Genomic DNA, 17461 nt, shown 5'->3' with positions numbered 1-17461 from the left:
TCAAGACTATTTAAGAGATTTTAGGGCTTTTCAAGACTTTTTACATAACTATAAAAATTATGGAAGTACAGAAGGAAAAAAAAATGCATTTCCCTCGGCAAGCTAAGATTTGACCCAAATAGTGAAGAATTGATAGAAATATATTGTGGACTCAAATACATATAGGTTTCATTGATATACATCCTAGTAATGGAATTGCACCAAAATTGGCCATGGAAATTGTTGAAAAGCTATAACTCCTGGGCTCCTAAACAACAAAAATAAAGTATAAAAGGGTATCTCTTTCGGATCCCTTTGGTCTAAAACAACTAAATAGACTACGAATGGGACAATGACCCACAAAATATACCCTGCCAGCCAGCTGTGTATGTAGCCACTAATCAAATTGAGCAAAACTTATATATAACATTCTAACGCTTTGACATGACCCAAGAGTTTATTGTGAAAAGGTTTAGAGAGGAAGCAGACAATATCAGTGCAATGGGACTGAGTATGAACCTCCCGAGAAACTCAATAGGATAACCATAAGGTTGACCTTACAGTTCTCCAATGGTAGTTTGTGGAATGCTCTGCAAGAACATGGATCTTGCAGCTGCATCAGATGAAAACCGACCAAGCGCAGCAACTGTAGCTGTTGTGCTACCAAACTTCTCGATTCCTCTTGAGATCATACAGGTATGACTTCCCTCCGCAACAACTATCACGTCTGTTCCTAATAATGATGAAACTGTCTCTGCTATCTGCCTGGTCATTCTTTCCTGAACTTGGAGCTTGAAACCATAAAAATGTATTACTGAGTTTAAACGTGATTTCTCAAGGGGAGTGAGTCCATCATCTCTTATGAATCCTATATGGACGACGCCGTAAAAGGGGAGCAAATGGTGCTCACATTGAGACCAGAACAAAAAATTCATCTCTGATTGAATCTGTTTCTCGGGGAGGTTACTGTTCTCATTGTGATCAAAATGAGTTCTACCATTAGCAAAGCCATTGAGCTTGTTCATATCCATCTTCATTTCCACATTACAGTTTTGGAAGTTCATTAGCCAGTTCACAAAGTGACCAGGTGTTCCAAGAAGCTCTTTCCTTGATGGGTCTTCACCTAACGACCTCAAAATTGATGTCACTGCAGTGGTCATTTTTAGATTTAACGGCTCAGGTTTGGTTGAGAATTTAGAAGCTGAAGAAAAATGAGATGGGCACCAATGTTGAGCATTTGAATCTGGTGCCCCAGCTTTAGTCGGATATGTGCCTCTAAATTTTAAAAGACTGAAAAACTCCATCCAGATATCAGCATCTTGGCTTTCAAAAGCTCCTGAACCAGATTGCACCTGCACTTTGACCCATCCCGGGGATTTTGAGTCAAGAAAGAATGACTCCAAGCTGGGGAAATGAGTATGCAAACAATGAAGAACAACAGCAACACCTCCTGGCTTGATCCCATGTTGCAGAGCTGAACAAATCTGATCAGCTAGACGCTGAGGCTTTTGAAGTCGCTTTGCAAACACATCTGCCGCTCGAGAGAGCTTGCTGAGCCCTACAACTCGTTGACCAGATGGAACATAGCCCACATGACATTTCACTTGAAATGGAAGCAGACATGACTCACAATATGAGAAGAAGTCGATATCTCGAACAATCACAATCCCACCTGCACCTCCAGCCTGACCAACACCATTATGCAGTCCATCTTCAGGAAATAAAGCACTTTGAATAATTTCATTGGCTGTCTGTCCATAGCCTGAAATAAAATGGAGTACATTGAAGAGACGGCACTGTTATTTTCATCAGATAATTATTTCTATTAAAACTTCATCAGTTTTTCGAAATCCCTATTTTTCCAAACAATTTCTTCATCCTATCTTCTTTTGACTATGATATAATCTATGCATTGTGAAGAGCCGTGCAGTTCTCATGTCCATCTATGGACAAATATAAAAATCTAGTCAACATCACCATCCATATTATAAAATTTCAAGTTCGTACAATTACTTTATTAGAAACTTTATGCTTCTATTCTACATAAATAGCTTAGACTTCAAATGTGATTTGAAGAAGAAAAGTTGGTAAAGAAACTTTATTTTAAGAAATAAAAAACTAAAGTTAAATTATTCTCCTCCCCTCACTGGTCATCCCTCCCTCTCTTTCCCTTTTCTATAACCACTGACGGCTGAGCAACAGCAAATCCCACAACTAAATTTCATCAAGCACTAGCAACCAAAAAGTAGGGTGAGATCAGTCCTCAGTGACTACCAGTTGAGAATTAGAACAAAGTGAGGGAGACCTTACTTGAACAGAATCTGTTCTATAGGTTGCGCGATGGTGCTTTGAGTTGCTTCTAAAGGACAAGCAGAGGATGGTAATAGTAACTCTAAGAGGTTGGGATTGACACATGGGTCTAATCTGCTGCCTTCTATAGACTATAACAATTGGCAAGTTCTAGATAGTTCTAATAAAATTATAAGAAACAAAAAAGAAAAAAAAAAGTAAGATTTGCTGAAAACCTGATTCATGTCTTATAGCAACAAGAGGTGGTAAAGGATTTATGTTATGTTTTCCAGTATAAAGGCATACACAACAACAAACCAAGGGGCTTTTTTCAGAAACATTTAAACGCGATAGATCTTTTTCTTAATGTTTTAAGAAACTGAAAGATGGGGAAGGTGGGAAAGGTGGTGGATGGAGGAGACAGCAATAAATTACAGGAGTAAATGAAAAGAATTGTGGGGTCAGAATTTTTTTTGAAGAACAACATATAAGTCAGAAATTAGAAGAAACTCTACTTAGGACATACTTTCGTTACACAAACATTTGTCGCAAGCATGATTTAAGGATTTTCATCTATCTCAACTTTTTGGAATCTCAAAGGCAGTTTGGCAGTTAGCTGTGAACCATGGTTTCTCTTTCTAAAAACAATTATTAAGAACTAATAAAAGCAAGAGAGCAGTTAACCAGCAATATATATTTCCATTAGATATTTTGAAAGACTTCCAAACAATCAGTATACTTTAAATTATTACAAAGAACAAATACACAAACAGCTAATAGATGGTACAAAATCTCTTAAAAGCGCAGCTAGAAAGTGAGCACGATGAATGCAAATTAAGAAATAACAGACAAAACTCACCTAACAACACATGCACAATCAATAGTGGCAAGTCTTTTATAAATAGTGTCTCTCTGAGGCTTTCTCAACTAAAATAAAGACAATGAAATAAAGCAACTCTCACCTCTTGTTCCTTCTCTAAGAGCTTTGGCCACACGAAGAGGGGTCTTTTTGATACCCTCTCTGTTGATATCTTCCCCTAAACCCTGCAACAAAACTTTGACAGCATTCATTATAGCAATAGTCTCAGGTTCATCCTCGAACCCGCAATGTTTCACTCCATTCTCAACCTCCATTGACATATTTCACCAAATCCCAAAGAGAGGGAGAAAACGCAACCAACAATCAACAACAAGTTGAATTGAAGAAACCCAACCCCAAAAACCGTCCACGCCCAGATCAGATCAGGGGTAGAAGGAAAGATTTGTCAGACGAAAGGGAAACCCAACTCATCAAATGAACTCCACTTGGGTCGCAATGAAATATTGCTAAATTTGTTAAAACAAAGCTACAAATCAAATGAACATCGAAGAGACAATGCACCCAGATAATGGAATCACCACAGAAACAGAAAGAAGGCCTAAAAGACAAGTAAAAGAAATGAAAATGGAAGAATGGGTAGTGTAAGAGCGAGAGAAATTCTAAGAAGCTAATGAAATCCTGACTGTTTCACAAGCTGTCAGGCGACCCAGTTCATTGGGAGGTTATCTTGTTGAGAAGTTGCTATGGGGAATAGGGAAGGTGCATTAATGGCGCCACAAAGAATTGTCGTTGCTTAATGATGGAAAGCATATGGGAATGATGGAAAGGTTGCGGCAGGGAGCGGCGAAGGGTGTGCTGAATCTGAATGGTTAAGGGATGGGATGGGCCAACTTGGGGGTTGGATCTCAATACTTCAAGCCTTTACTTGAAAAAAGCGTACACCAACCACACAATATTGGAGGATTAAATCATACCACTTCCTTTCTTTCTTGATGAAATAAAGCTTTACACTTACCATTATATATATAGGCTAAATCATCGAATCTATTCCTATCTTTCTTTCTTGATGAAATAAATCTTACCACTTAAAATCTTTATTCCTTAAAACTTCGGTTAAAAAAATACTCTTAAAAGTTAGTTTCCAATAAAACATTACAAAACTATTATCATAACACTTCTTCCATAATCTTTCTCCCAAACACATTTTATCACATTCTTAGGTTTATCATAATTCCGATCTCCCATAACTTAACCTTTCTCCTAAACGGACTTTTATATAAAAATATCTCTAACTTTTAAAGATTTAAAAAATACTCTTTAATTTTAGAAAAAAAAAGAGTAAAAATACTCTCTATTTTCCAACTTTTTCTCTAAATTGCACACTTTAACCAAGATATACATAGTTCTAAATATGAACAAAGATAATAAACAAAATACATAGTTTTAAGACTAAGTATTTTTACAAAATTGTATGTTAGTGTTTTAATAGTTAAATACTTACAAAAAAAATTTATTTAACCATTTATCGTTTTGGTATGTTCGAAGAGGATATTTTGATTTTGAAATTTTGTGAAATATAGTGGCATTTTATGTTTTAACTTAAAATTTTTATTTTTTAATATTGGTTGTCAAGAAAATTAGTGTAGGCTAAGAGTTGGAAAACTAAGAAAACTATGAGTGTCTTTATAGAAAAATGATAGATATTTATATAATTTGTTTTAATATTGGTTTTTTTCAAATTAAAAAAACTTAAAAAAGAAATTATCACCATATTAATGGGACAATTTTTTTAAACTATTTAAAAAAAAATAAAGTTGTTTTTATGAAAAATTAATCGTTTTTCTTCGAATATTAGTAGTAAAAGTATTATAAATTTTTATTAAGTTAAGGGTATTTCTGAAACTTTTTAAGGTATTTTTTAAAGTAACATTAAATCGTTTCCTTTTAAAACGAAGGACAATAGTGTTTCTTTAAGTTAAATGGATATTTTTGATTGAGTAAATGGTAGGAGTACACTTTCATATGTATAATTTATCCTTGTATATAAGAAGCACTTTTTTTTTTTTTTTTTTATAAAAAAAGGTAGTTGTTATGTTGGATCTAAAATATTTGCATTTTCAAAACTAACTATTTTTAAAATGTGTTTCAAGACTCTTTGTCACCTTTTTCAACTTTTGTATTGAGGACGACACACCTAAATACCTCTAATTTGGATTAAAAATGAAAAAGTTTTTGTGTTGAGCGGTTTCAAAATTCAATCCTCTATACTTTACTGTTGTATTGAAAGGGTAATATGGGGAGAATCTTATAACTCCCTCTTTTGCCCTCCATTTTTAAATATATTTTCTCTTTTTTCCCTCTCATACAAAATAATAATAAATAAATAAACCAACACACATTTCTCCCCTAAGAATCTCTTCTCTTCTCGATAATAGCTCCCTCACATTTAAAATGTACCCATTTTTATATTTTGAATGTGTTCACACTAGATCTCAACACATATTTAATCTATGTGTTAGATGTTAGATTATAATCCGAATTAAATCGTTTTCTAATATTTGATCATCTTATTCTCTTCTCATTAAATGTTTACGCTTGATTTGAGAAAGCGAAACACCTGATATTTTTTAAGTTGAAGTCTTGAAAGAAAGCTTATATATTCAAACTAACTTCACAGTTAAAGAGAGTTTTCTAATTCTTGAGAGAATTTTCTCTAGACTTTATGCAGTAAAAACTTTATGTCTCCCAAAAATAAATAGACTCTTCCCATGGATTAAATCCATGAGCTTAATCAGATGGATTTTGGTCATATTTAACAATTTTGCTCGTTTTTTTTTTACTTAATTAGGTTGTAGCCCAAATAAATAATATTTATTTTGACCAAAATAATTAACTTGATCTAACGATCATAATGAAAACATGTGGAATTAATTTATGTCTTCAACTCAATTTGAGACACATGTCAACTTTTATTTAGTCCCAAATTCAATTATTTGTATTTTTTCGTCGTTAATTTGATCAATGATATTTGTGGCAATTTGTGATTGATTTAAAATTTATTATTCAACAGATGCCCCTTTTCAAGATTTACATATATGAGTGGATGAATCTCAAAGAAGATAAAGTTGGAGTCAAAATATAAGCATGTTTTTTGGTCAACTTTGACATTTCAAATTATGAGGTTAGTACATTAGTTTGATTTAAATTTGGGACAATGATTGGAATATGGTCTAATCTTAATTTGAGACAAGTTTGAAACTTCATCTGCAATTTAGTTTGATTTTAGGATAAAAAAATTTGAATTTGAATTTGCGTTAAATTTTGGAACATAACCAAATTTTAATTTGAGATAAGGATGAAAAATTAATCGTTTTTCTTTGATTTGTCTCGAGAACGCACAAGAATTTGGAATATGACTAATTTTAATTTTGAGATAAATATGAGTCATCAATCTTGAGATAAAGTTGGATTTATGCCTTCAATTTCAATTTGAAGATAAAAAAATGGAGATAGTTAATTTAAGGGGTTTTAATTATCATAGCCTAAATCGAGGTGTCTTATTACAAGTTGAATCCAACGTTGTCAAATTTTTCATAAATGTCCTAATAGCCAAACTACTCATATTTATTATTAATAATATATTAAAAAAATAGAAAAATGAAATAAAGAAAGCGGATTATTAATTATTTAATATATTTATTTTCATTTAATTTTAAAATTATCATTTATTAGATATCCTATGTAAATATGGTATATAATTAATTTAATAATGGTAAGTTTCTAATCAAAATTCCCCCCAATGTACTCTCTCTCCGTCCGATCTCTCTCTTACTTTCTGATCTCTTTCTCCATCTATTCTTTCTTATTCCGTTCATCTTCTTCAAGTTCTCCGCTGAGTGCATATTTGTTGCATATTATTACTTTTGTTTATGAAATTGTGAATTATAGTATGCTAGTGAAATTTTTCATTGAAGTTTTCTGATTAAGAAAATTTACAGTAAATGAAGTATATATGCCACGTACTTTCTTTTTGTTTTGCATTGTTTTTCATATATTGAAAGTTAATTCAATAAATTCTTACCATGTCAAAAATTAATTTTTGTTTAAGTAGAACAATATATACCAATATATATTTTAAATAATATTATACATGATGTAATTATATTACATCAATTTTTGGTGAGTGAATATTTGTTTCATATATACCACGTACTTTAATAATTTCAACGTATATCTAAAACTATGATAGACATAATATATGATATATTGTACAATATATTATCGTAATTTAATTGCCTAGTAATGTGGAGGAATTTCTTCACTCTTTCTTAATACAAGTTAGTTCATTCCCATCTCGCCACCATTCTCACCACCTTTTACAGAATCTCTAGTGTATATAGTAGATTTAGCTTAGATACTTTACTTTAATGTATAGTTATTGTATATCGCCTAGATGAAAGAGTAAGCCTTAGAACTAATGTTTGATATCAATTCCTTGTGTTCAACCTTAGATTACCCAAGAAAACCTATTGTTGCGCTTACACTTGGACAAGCAATAGGAAAACTTGTACTCAACAAGGATTTAGTAACTACACGAGGACTAGAGACATAGTGAGCATCTCGCATGCAATGACCATGACTCGTTGCGTAGAGAATATATATATATATATATATACTAAAACATACACCTAGCACTAAGTACGAAATCTGAATCAATCTCAAGCAATTTTTTGATGTCGTTGTCGGGGAATTGTTTTTTCAAAAAATAGAGATAAGGTTTTACTTTGATTTTGGACGAACTACTTGATTTTGGTAAATCACGCATTTAGTCGAAGATCGTGTGAAAAGATCCATGGTACTAGAGTAATCAGTGTTGCATGGACTGGCCCCAAAGATTAAGTGTATCTTTCGGTAAGTAACAAGAGGAACCTTAGTTGATGGGCTTTAAACACAAATGAAGCTAAGAACCTCAAATGCCTGAAATCTTAAATGTTTAATCTATTGAAGAAAAGAACTTTTGCTAAGGTGTCAAAGAAAGTATCCACACGATAAGTTTAGTAAGACACATGTCTTAACTAACTACGCAATGAAAGGACCAAAAGATTATCTGCACATTGCAGTGGGTGATTGTGAGCGGAGACTTATTGCAATGAACGATCGTGTAGCATGGAGTCATTTACAAATGATCAAAGATGTTCGAGAAAAGACAGGGCGGTTAGGATGGCTATGCGGTGCACTACGCAATGAGATTACGATTGTCCTCGCCGAAGAACTTGAACACAGATGCGTTTGTAATGTATAACTTTCCAAATCGAGGTTAAATTTATGAAATGAACGTCGTAATTATGAATATTAAAAAACACAATTTGAAGGAAAATTATTAACTCGTGTACAATATATATGCATAGAACAAAAGAGTAGTAAAAAAGAGTAATTTAAGCTAAATTTATGAAATGAACGTTGTAATTAAGAAGATTGAAGAAATTCATTTGAAGAAATATTTTAATGTATCATATATATGCATGCTAGAAAAAGGGTAGTGAAAAAGGAAGATTGGAGCTCAATTTGTGAAATGAACGTCGTAATTAACAAAATAAATGAATTCATGTAAAGATAAATTTTTATTTGATGTACCATATATATTCATGGAAAAAAGAGTAGTGAAAAATTAAGATGAAGCCTAAGTTTATTAAATGAATATCATAATTAAAAATATTTAATAGAATCAATTTAAGAAAAATGTGTATTTCATATACAGTATACATGTAGAAAAAAAAAGCAGTGAAAAATCCAGATTATAATAGTCTCTACTCCAAACACAGATTATAATAACACAGATTACCATAATCTACACCCCAAACACAAATTATAATAATACATACTATAATAGTATGCAGTCCAAATGCAGACTATCAAAATAAATTATAATAATCTACACTCCAAATGCAGACGGTTATAATCCCACACTATTATAAGTCATTCCGAAAAAGATATATGTCTATATAATGTCATTTTCTCTCCAAAAGAGCAGACCATATGGGGTGAAAGTTACCTCATGTTATCTCTATCCACACTATCTTACTTTCCGCAATATAATTTTTTTATTTTGAATTTTAATTCCCTTAATTGCCAAACCCTTCCTATGTACAAAAGAAACGAAAAATAAAAAAGTAACATTATAAACAGAAAACAAGCACATGAATAATATTTACAAACAAAGGTCAAAAGAATTTACACTTACCAAAACCAACAAACTAAAGAAGAATTAAAAAAATTAAAGACAATTAGTAATAATAAAAGATATGATCGTAAAAAAACGAAACTATACAATATAGAAAAATATACATAACAGCGGATTAAAATAGGGGCATAATCGGATCAGTTTAAGATGATTCGACTCAAATTGAGTTAGTCTTGTATCGACAAAAATTGACTTGGCTCAAATTAATAATATTACAAATCTACTTGCAAAAGGCTAAACTAACAAATTTGTTGAAAGATCATTAGAGATTATTATAGCTTATAATTTTAAAAAGTTGACCAGAGAGGCAACCCAACCTAGTTAACTGAAGATCTTAAGATCTTAGGTTTAATAGGCAAGCCAACCTCTAGATAACTTAGGGCATTAAATTTTTCTTTTTAATCATCATAAGAAGGATAAGACAATGCAAGTGTGGTGTATTGCATAAACATTATGCTTCTAATGGTTTTGACGAGTGGTTGGAATAATTATTTATGAAAAGAGCACATATGATGTTCATTATAGGAATTACCTATATGAGTGTGAAGAGGTAGCTTCTATGAGAATTTTAAGACGAATTCTCTGAAATACTCATGAGACCGTGTGGTGTTCAATGTCAAAATGAATATAGTTAATTATGAGAACAAATTTTAGGATGTTTGATCGTTCAAGGCATCAAGTCCACTAGTTAGCTAAGTAAACTAGATTTATGTTAACTAGGGAAAAACTCAAACTGTTTACTACTTATCCCGATGTAGATTTTTCATTAGGAAATAGTGAACACTTATTTTTATCTAAAAATTTTCAAATTATTGTTTGTGGAGAAATTGTTGGAATAAATGGTATTTGATCGTGTAGAGTTGTATCGTTTTATGAAAGAACATTTCTTTTCTAAAATAACCAACTTGGAGAAGAGTAACGACTATTCGAATGACCACAAATAGTCTATAAATGTACCCTTTCTTCAAATTGCATATTTTAGAACAACTTTTTTTTTTTTATCATAAACATTTTTCTTCCATAAAACTTTCTTCATTTATTTTAAAGTCTTTTAAAGTTTTATTTATTTTCGCAAAGTATAGTTTATTGGATCATATATGCGGATGAGTTGCCAACTTCCATAAGGAATTATAATTTGTTTTATCATTGAAGATAGTTACCCATGAAGCTTATGCCCATATTTTCTCTAATATACTTATGTATTTTTTTATTTATAATATTATTCTTATAAAAGTACATAGGGAAGGTATAATATTTTGGGAATAATTGAAAACCAAGAGTTATTTTAACTTAGGGTAGGTTTCTAAAACCACACGTGGTAAACAAGCTTTTGTTCTTTAGTGACTTTTTTTATTTGCAATAAAGTATAAATAATTTGAACTTTTTTATTATTCTCCAAAAAACCCTTAACCATTACCTATTTTCTTAAAAAGAATATATTGTTTTCCATTTTTTCTTTGGTCATTTTTTGCTTTTTCCACGTTTTTTCATTCTTTTTCTCTTCTTCTTCGTTTCCCCCTCCATTTTTCTACTTTTCTTTTTATTATTCTTTTCAATCCATTCGTCTGTTTATTCTTTTTCATCTTTTGATCTTTTTCTTATTCTTTTTTATTATATTTCTACGTTTTAAGTTTTTTGCTTCTTCTATAACTTTCTTTTCTATTGGATTTCGTTTTTCCAACTAGCTCACCATCAACATGCCATAAAAAAGATTGACTACCGTTTGAGCATTCGGTTGCTCGACGTCACGATCCTTGTAAAAATTGATGAGCTAAATTATAACAAAAATTTAAAAGAAATTTGTAAAAAGAAAAAAAATATATTAATTTATCTCTCCTCGTCCGATGCACGTGTGAAGATGTAGGCATATCCTCATTTGACTATCTCCTCCCTTCTTCCAAAACTTAGGTACCCTAAGGGCCCAAACCCATTGATCAATCAATAGGTATACGAAGGAGCCTCCACGTTCCAAAATAATCAATGTGGGAATGCTTTGGAGAATAAAATAATATATTTTTCTTCTCTAGCAATTGTGTGTCTATCAACTTTGAATGATTTATTGATTACCAGTTGATTTTTGTGCAAAATCAAATGAAGGGTGAGGTTGTTTTATCCTGGGGAGGACGAGGCGACAATCTGTTTGCATAATCCAGAACAGAGCCGCAAAACGTCTTAAAGAGAGCGTGTTTCGCGACTCAGCCATATACTAATCTCTTTCTGTTTTACAGTTTTTAGTTCCTTAACCGATCAATCCTGCCATTGATGTTTTTCCTTTTCAGTATCAATTCGTTGAATCTAACGTGTCGTGTATTTGAAGACCGAAGTGCAACAACAAAACTAAGACATTTCTCTTTTTTGCTGTGATGGCCAGACAATTCCAATCTGACTTTATGTCTTTCGATCTCAACTGTCCGTTCTGATTTAAAGGAGCACACTCCAAAAAGTGGAAACAAAAGATATTATTTTTCCTCACGTCGAAGAAGGTGGCCACTGCTTGTACTACTGAAAAGTCGAAAGTCTTAGAAAAAAATCATACAAAGAACAAATGAAGGAGCTCGCCAACTGGACATAAGCTGATTTTATTTGTAAGAACTTAATTCTTAATGGTCTTACTGATGAATTATATGACTATTATAGTACGATGACTACTGCAAAAGAAGTGTGAGATGCACTACAAAAGAAGTATGATACTGAGGAAGTGGAGTCGAAGAAGTATGCTGTTAACTGATACCTGAGATATCAAATGACTGATGACAAATCCATGGAGGCACAATCACGTGAAATCCAAAAAATATCCCACGAAATTATCAATGAAGGTATGTCACTTGACGATCAATTTCAAGTTGCTGTTATTATTGATAAGCTGCCTCTACTGTAGAAGGATTTCAAGAACACTCTAAGGCAGAAAACCAAGGAGTTCTCACTAGAAAGCTTAATCATGAGACTAAGGAAAGAGGATGAGGCAAGAAAACATGATAAAAAATAAGAGGTGAACGCTATCCCCAGAAAGAAGCTCACTGCAGTTCTGAAACCGGACCTAAAGCTAAAAGGAAACAAGATGAAACAAGAATCCAACAAGAAGTACGATACAAATTGTTTGTTATAACTGTAATAAGTCTGGTCATTTAGTAGTTACGATTTATGAAGTTAATGTAATTGGGGGATTTGAAGGTTGGTGGCTAGACATCGGTGCATCCTGCCATGTCTGCCACGACCTTAATCTTTTTAGAAAATATAATGAGGTTAAGAATAAAAATATTCTTCTGGGAGATCATCACACAACCAAGGTGGTTGACATTGGAGAAGTAGAACTAAAATTCACATCTGGCAAGACGCTTGTGCTGAAAGAAGTTCTGCATACTCTAGAAATTTGAAAGAATTTCACTACAAGGAAAATGACTTTTTATGACAGTTATAATATGTCATATTTTCTAATATGTCAATTGAGAGGAGAGAAGAAACAATTGTCATAATATGTCAAAATGTGCTTTTTTGGGAGGAAAAGACGTTGTTTTCGGAAATTATTTTTCGTAACAGTTATTTGTTATCATAAAAGGGTTTGGTTTATTAAAATAATTTATTAAAATAAAAAATTTCCAAATTTATTAAAATAGAAAATCCCCAAAAAAGTTTATCCCATTCGTGTCCTCTCCAAACTACAAACTCAAAATCCCTAATTTCTCAAAATCCCCAAATGTCTCACGCCCACTGTCGTAAGGATTTGCAACCCCCTCCGTCTTTTTCTTCGTCCGGCGAGTATTCGACGTCAGGCGAGTCTTCGACTTTCGACCACGGTTCGACTTCTGCCCAAATTAGAGTTTTGCCCAGGTTCGACTTCCATCCACAGTCTGACTTTTGCCTAATCTTCTGGCAGCAGTTTGTCATTGGAGTTTGCAGCCGATGAGTTCTTTATCTTTGTTTTTTCGTTTCTTCTCCCTCTTGGATTTGTTCGTGGAGGAAGTATAGATGAGCTAAATTTACTTGAGAATAAAAATCGGGGGAAAGAGGAAATTTTGGGGTATCACGCTGAGAATTTAAGAAATTTGGAGAAGTTTTTTTTTTATCGATAATTTGAAGTGTAGCATACAAAGCGCCATTGATTCTAGGGAAATTACACTTGGGGATTTTCAACCTCCACTACTTTGAAGGTTATTGAGACCTTTATTAATAATGGAGGCAACACCAAAGCTGTTTTTCTTAAGAATCATAAACCAAGTAGAAAAATTAAAGACTTAGGAGATGTGGGGTTTGAGCTTTTGCAATCCTTTAGCAGTTTGCATGGAGAAAAGTTGGTTGGTTCTAAGCCTAACAAAGTGAAAAACAATGTTAAGCCACAAATGGCAATCAATTCGGTTGCCAATCAAGCTAAAAGGACCTCAATACAGTCTGAAGTTGGTTCAATAGACACTGATTATGTCTTGTTGATTTTTTTGTTCAATAAAGGTAATGGTTGAAAGCTAGAAACACTTGGTTGTTTTGGCTTTATTCACTTTTTTGCTTCACAGGAGATAACAGCTCGAGTCTTTATGCCTCTATTTGAGTACCCATCTCAGCGTTGTAGAACAAACCAAACGAAAGGCAACTTAATTCTTTAACTTAGAGCATCCAAATTTCTGAAGTTTCAGGTGGTTTTTTAATTACTTCTTTAAAGGCATTGCTAGAAAGATATTTCCTTTTATCTTCCGTAGTTTGATTGATATTGGTCCTAATGCATGCCGTTGCATTTTGTTTGCAGGCTAAACTTCAAGAGTTAGCTGAGCATTTGGTTTACAGGCCAAACTTCAAGAGTTTGGAATTTAAATTTTTGTAGGATCTTAATTTTTGTCTCTTATCAACAAAATGTAAAATTTTAATTTGACATCTACTCATTAACTTGTGCAGAGACTGCATTATGTAAGTTTAGGATGATTTTCATCAGCTCTTCACTCATGGAGCTAAAAATTGAAATTCCAAACTAATTGGTCATTGCAGATTAGAGGAGACTTGCATATTTGTTTGATGGGTGATTCTGGAGTTGTCAAGAGTCTTTTTAAGCACATCATCAATGTTGCTCCCAGGGGAATCTAATCTACACAACTAGTAAAGGGAGTTGTTGGAAAGATATTGATTGTTGTCTAGCCGACAAGGTGTGGAATTTTGGCGTCTTTAGCACATTTTGGGTGAGAAACACTAATAGCTTCCTACGAACTACTTCGAGCTTTGTGCTGCATTGAGATCCTTTCTGCATTTGTTTTTTTTCTTTAATTCATAAGGTGTATGTGGTCTGAATGTTCATGTGTTATTCTAGTCTGATCTGTAGAGGAAAATAGTTGTATTCAGATTGAAATGCAAATCCATATATTGTTTACTTGATGCATTGAATAGCTTTGATATTTCTCTTATTCTTAGTTTTTCCTCTTTTGATTGTCAAATGTAGGATCAAAACAAGAAACATCACCCGTTAGATTTCAATACACTGAAAGGTCATGAAGATTCTGCCACTGGATTATGCTTCTCCTCAGATGGAAGTAATCTGACGACTGGTAACTTGGTTAATCCTACTATATCAAACTTTTGTTCACTTGATATTACCTTTTGCTGTTGTTGCTTATATGCTTTGACGAAAGGGAAATATAGATAACTAAAGTCATAATGTGAATATTGCCTCTACCTACATTTTATTTGCGCTCATGGCTGAAGAATTTTTAATTGAAACTCTCTCTGTAAAATCATTTTCCAAGCAATAATTTTATGTGTTGCTGATTTTTTTGTTAAATAAAGGTGATGGTTGGAGGCTGTAAAATTCAATGAAAGAAAAATATATTTAGTGTATTGTGTTTGATAAGTTACATACTAAATAAATTATTAAGGTATTACGACACATAAAATAGAAAAGTCTATAAAATTTGAATGAGATCCAAACAAGAAAATATATATGATTGGCCAAGAACTTGATTAAAAGCTAAAGTATCTTAAAGAGTTGGTTACGGCCACATACGGGAATCATTTTGCTTAACTCTCTACAAAAGCTTGAACGAGGGCATTTGCCCTCTATTAAGAAATTAAATTTATGGTTAATGTTCTATATATGTATTAGTTTATTTTAAATTAATTGTTGTTTTGTTTACGTTGATTAGCTAAGTAAACTCGATTGATGTTAATTAGAGAAAGTTTAAATTGTTTACTACTTACTTCAATGTAGATTCTTCACTAAAAAATACGAATATTGTTTTTCTCATTTTATCTTAGATATATTTGTCAAATTGCCAAAAGGGAATGAAAAAACAATGTGAGAGATAATCAAGTAAGCCTTCAGTTAATACTAAAGCTAATAATTTTTGTAACAGCTTGAGGGACAGCTGAGAAGAATAACATAAGAAACTTCGGTAACCCAGTTCAGCCAACGTTGCCTACATCTGGGGAGCTGCGCAGCCCAGCTAAGTAATTTTTATTAATATTCAATTAAGTCAAGATACATCAATACATCAGATAAACTTTGTTCAATTATATGCTTTAGTAGCATGGGTCCCGGCTTCAAAATTCAGGCTCCCCCTGAACGCATGAATCACTTTTCTTCATGATGTGTGACTTCAGGCTCCCCCTGAATGCATGAGTGAATATCTTCGACGGTATCCTTACATTTTACTAAATATCGCAGTAACCATACATACCACTGTCTCGTCTTTTACATTGCTAATTTACAAACTCAACTTAGATCAACATGTTGATCTTATAGTCATAAGATCACAATACCTGAGGATACTTATGCTGAGGATACTCAGAATCGACAAAACCCTTGGATTGAGCAACATAGACTTCTTCATTTAGGTATCCGTTCAAGAAGGCACTTTTTACATTCATTTGATACAATTTAAAATTTTAAATACAAGATATTCCGAGTAACTGTTAGGGCTATTTTAGACCTAACATTATTAGACTAATTTTTCCTAATCTCTATCTATTTACTCATAAAATGTCATTTTTATGCAGAATATGAAACTTCACCCCGATATGAGTCCAACGCCACTGAAATCACTTAAATCGGAGTTATAACAAAGAAGAACGATCAATAACAAGTTCAAGGGCAAAATCAAGAAATTGGAAAAGATCGGACGAACCAGATCGCACCACGTGACATCACCAGATCACACCACGTGTCCACCTCAAAGTCGTGTTTTCGAACCCCAGGCGTGCCCCTATTTTTTCTTTCATTTTTCGTACGATCCGACAACCCGATCCACGAACCGGTTCGCGACCCGCGCTTAGTCCGCCATATGTCGAGCCCTCGTCCGCGTGCGCCTCTCCCCTGTCGTGAGTTTGAATCTCAGCAGCTGCGTTTCCTTTTTTTATTTTTCTCTTCAATTGGGCCAACCCAAGACCCGACCCAAGCCCATTCGTGACCCAATTCATCATCTTCCCCAAAATTAACTGCAAAATGGCAGTTTTTAACCTAGTTTCATTTTTTTTCTCCCATTTTCTCTTCTATAAAATCCCTCATATTTTTTTGAAGGAAAAAAGGGAAAATTTGAATGTAAAAAAAATTCTCTTTCTCATTCAATTCTTGTAGTAAAATTCTTGAAACTTTATCAATAAAAGATTACTTTTGTCAAAGAAATGGATTCTTTCCTCAACAACTCTTCAAGAATTTCATCAATCTTCATGGGCTAAGGTAATCTTTTGAGACTTTTTCTCGGGTTAAATTACCATGTTTTCTTTAAGAATTAAATTCTTTTCTATATCTTTTCAATTTTTTATTTGATTGCTTGTTTCCCTTTGCAATTTCTTTTGAAATTTCAATAAAATAAATAAGTTTTTCCCATCAATTTTTCATTGAAATTTCTTTACAAACTCCTAAAGTGATGAACTTAAATTTTGATTTGCAATGGTTTGTTATTTTGATTTGCAATGGTTTGTTATGATGAATTAATTGTTGAGATTGTCTTTAATTTTCTACTAATTGATTCTTGCATAACAAGTTTGAAGTGGACACTAATTTTCCTAAGGGTAGTGGCTATCCCCTCCTTAGCAAATCTTGAATAGGATGAATTTTGCCTCAATTTGAACATGCTTTGGTTGCTGAGATTGATCATGTTTTAATAGAGATTTGGTTACTTTTTTTTTTGTTGTAAAAATTCCATTCTTGCATATTCAAG

General features: G+C 32.7%; 1 protein-coding gene and 1 long non-coding RNA gene across 4 annotated transcripts; one reads left to right on the top strand and one right to left on the bottom strand.

Annotated features, from left to right (window-relative positions):
- Nucleotides 1–108: 108 nt before the first annotated feature.
- Nucleotides 109–4081, bottom strand: LOC103497585 (GTP cyclohydrolase 1). Its single transcript, XM_008459819.3, has 2 exons — nucleotides 3231–4081; nucleotides 109–1741 (listed from the first exon to the last, which is right to left on the bottom strand). The coding sequence occupies exons 1-2, from the start codon at nucleotides 3406–3408 to the stop codon at nucleotides 537–539; spliced, it is 1383 nt and encodes a 460-aa protein (XP_008458041.1). The 5' UTR covers nucleotides 3409–4081; the 3' UTR covers nucleotides 109–536.
- An 8876-nt stretch (nucleotides 4082–12957) lies between these two features.
- Nucleotides 12958–16923, top strand: LOC103497584 (uncharacterized). 3 transcript variants are annotated; one of them, XR_007815916.1, is made up of 7 exons: nucleotides 12958–13157; nucleotides 13835–13954; nucleotides 14065–14135; nucleotides 14301–14488; nucleotides 14746–14851; nucleotides 15656–16136; nucleotides 16299–16923. It is a non-coding gene; the product is annotated as an uncharacterized LOC103497584 (long non-coding RNA). The 3 variants fall into 3 exon arrangements; XR_007815915.1 differs by having other exon boundaries at nucleotides 14065–14222; XR_539441.3 differs by having other exon boundaries at nucleotides 14065–14488.
- Nucleotides 16924–17461: the final 538 nt, after the last annotated feature.

Source organism: Cucumis melo, chromosome 1, assembly GCF_025177605.1.
Source record: "Cucumis melo cultivar AY chromosome 1, USDA_Cmelo_AY_1.0, whole genome shotgun sequence".
Taxonomy (NCBI): Eukaryota; Viridiplantae; Streptophyta; class Magnoliopsida; order Cucurbitales; family Cucurbitaceae; genus Cucumis; species Cucumis melo.
The sequence above is the reverse complement of the archived record's forward strand: the minus strand, read 5'-3'. Positions and strand labels throughout refer to the sequence as shown.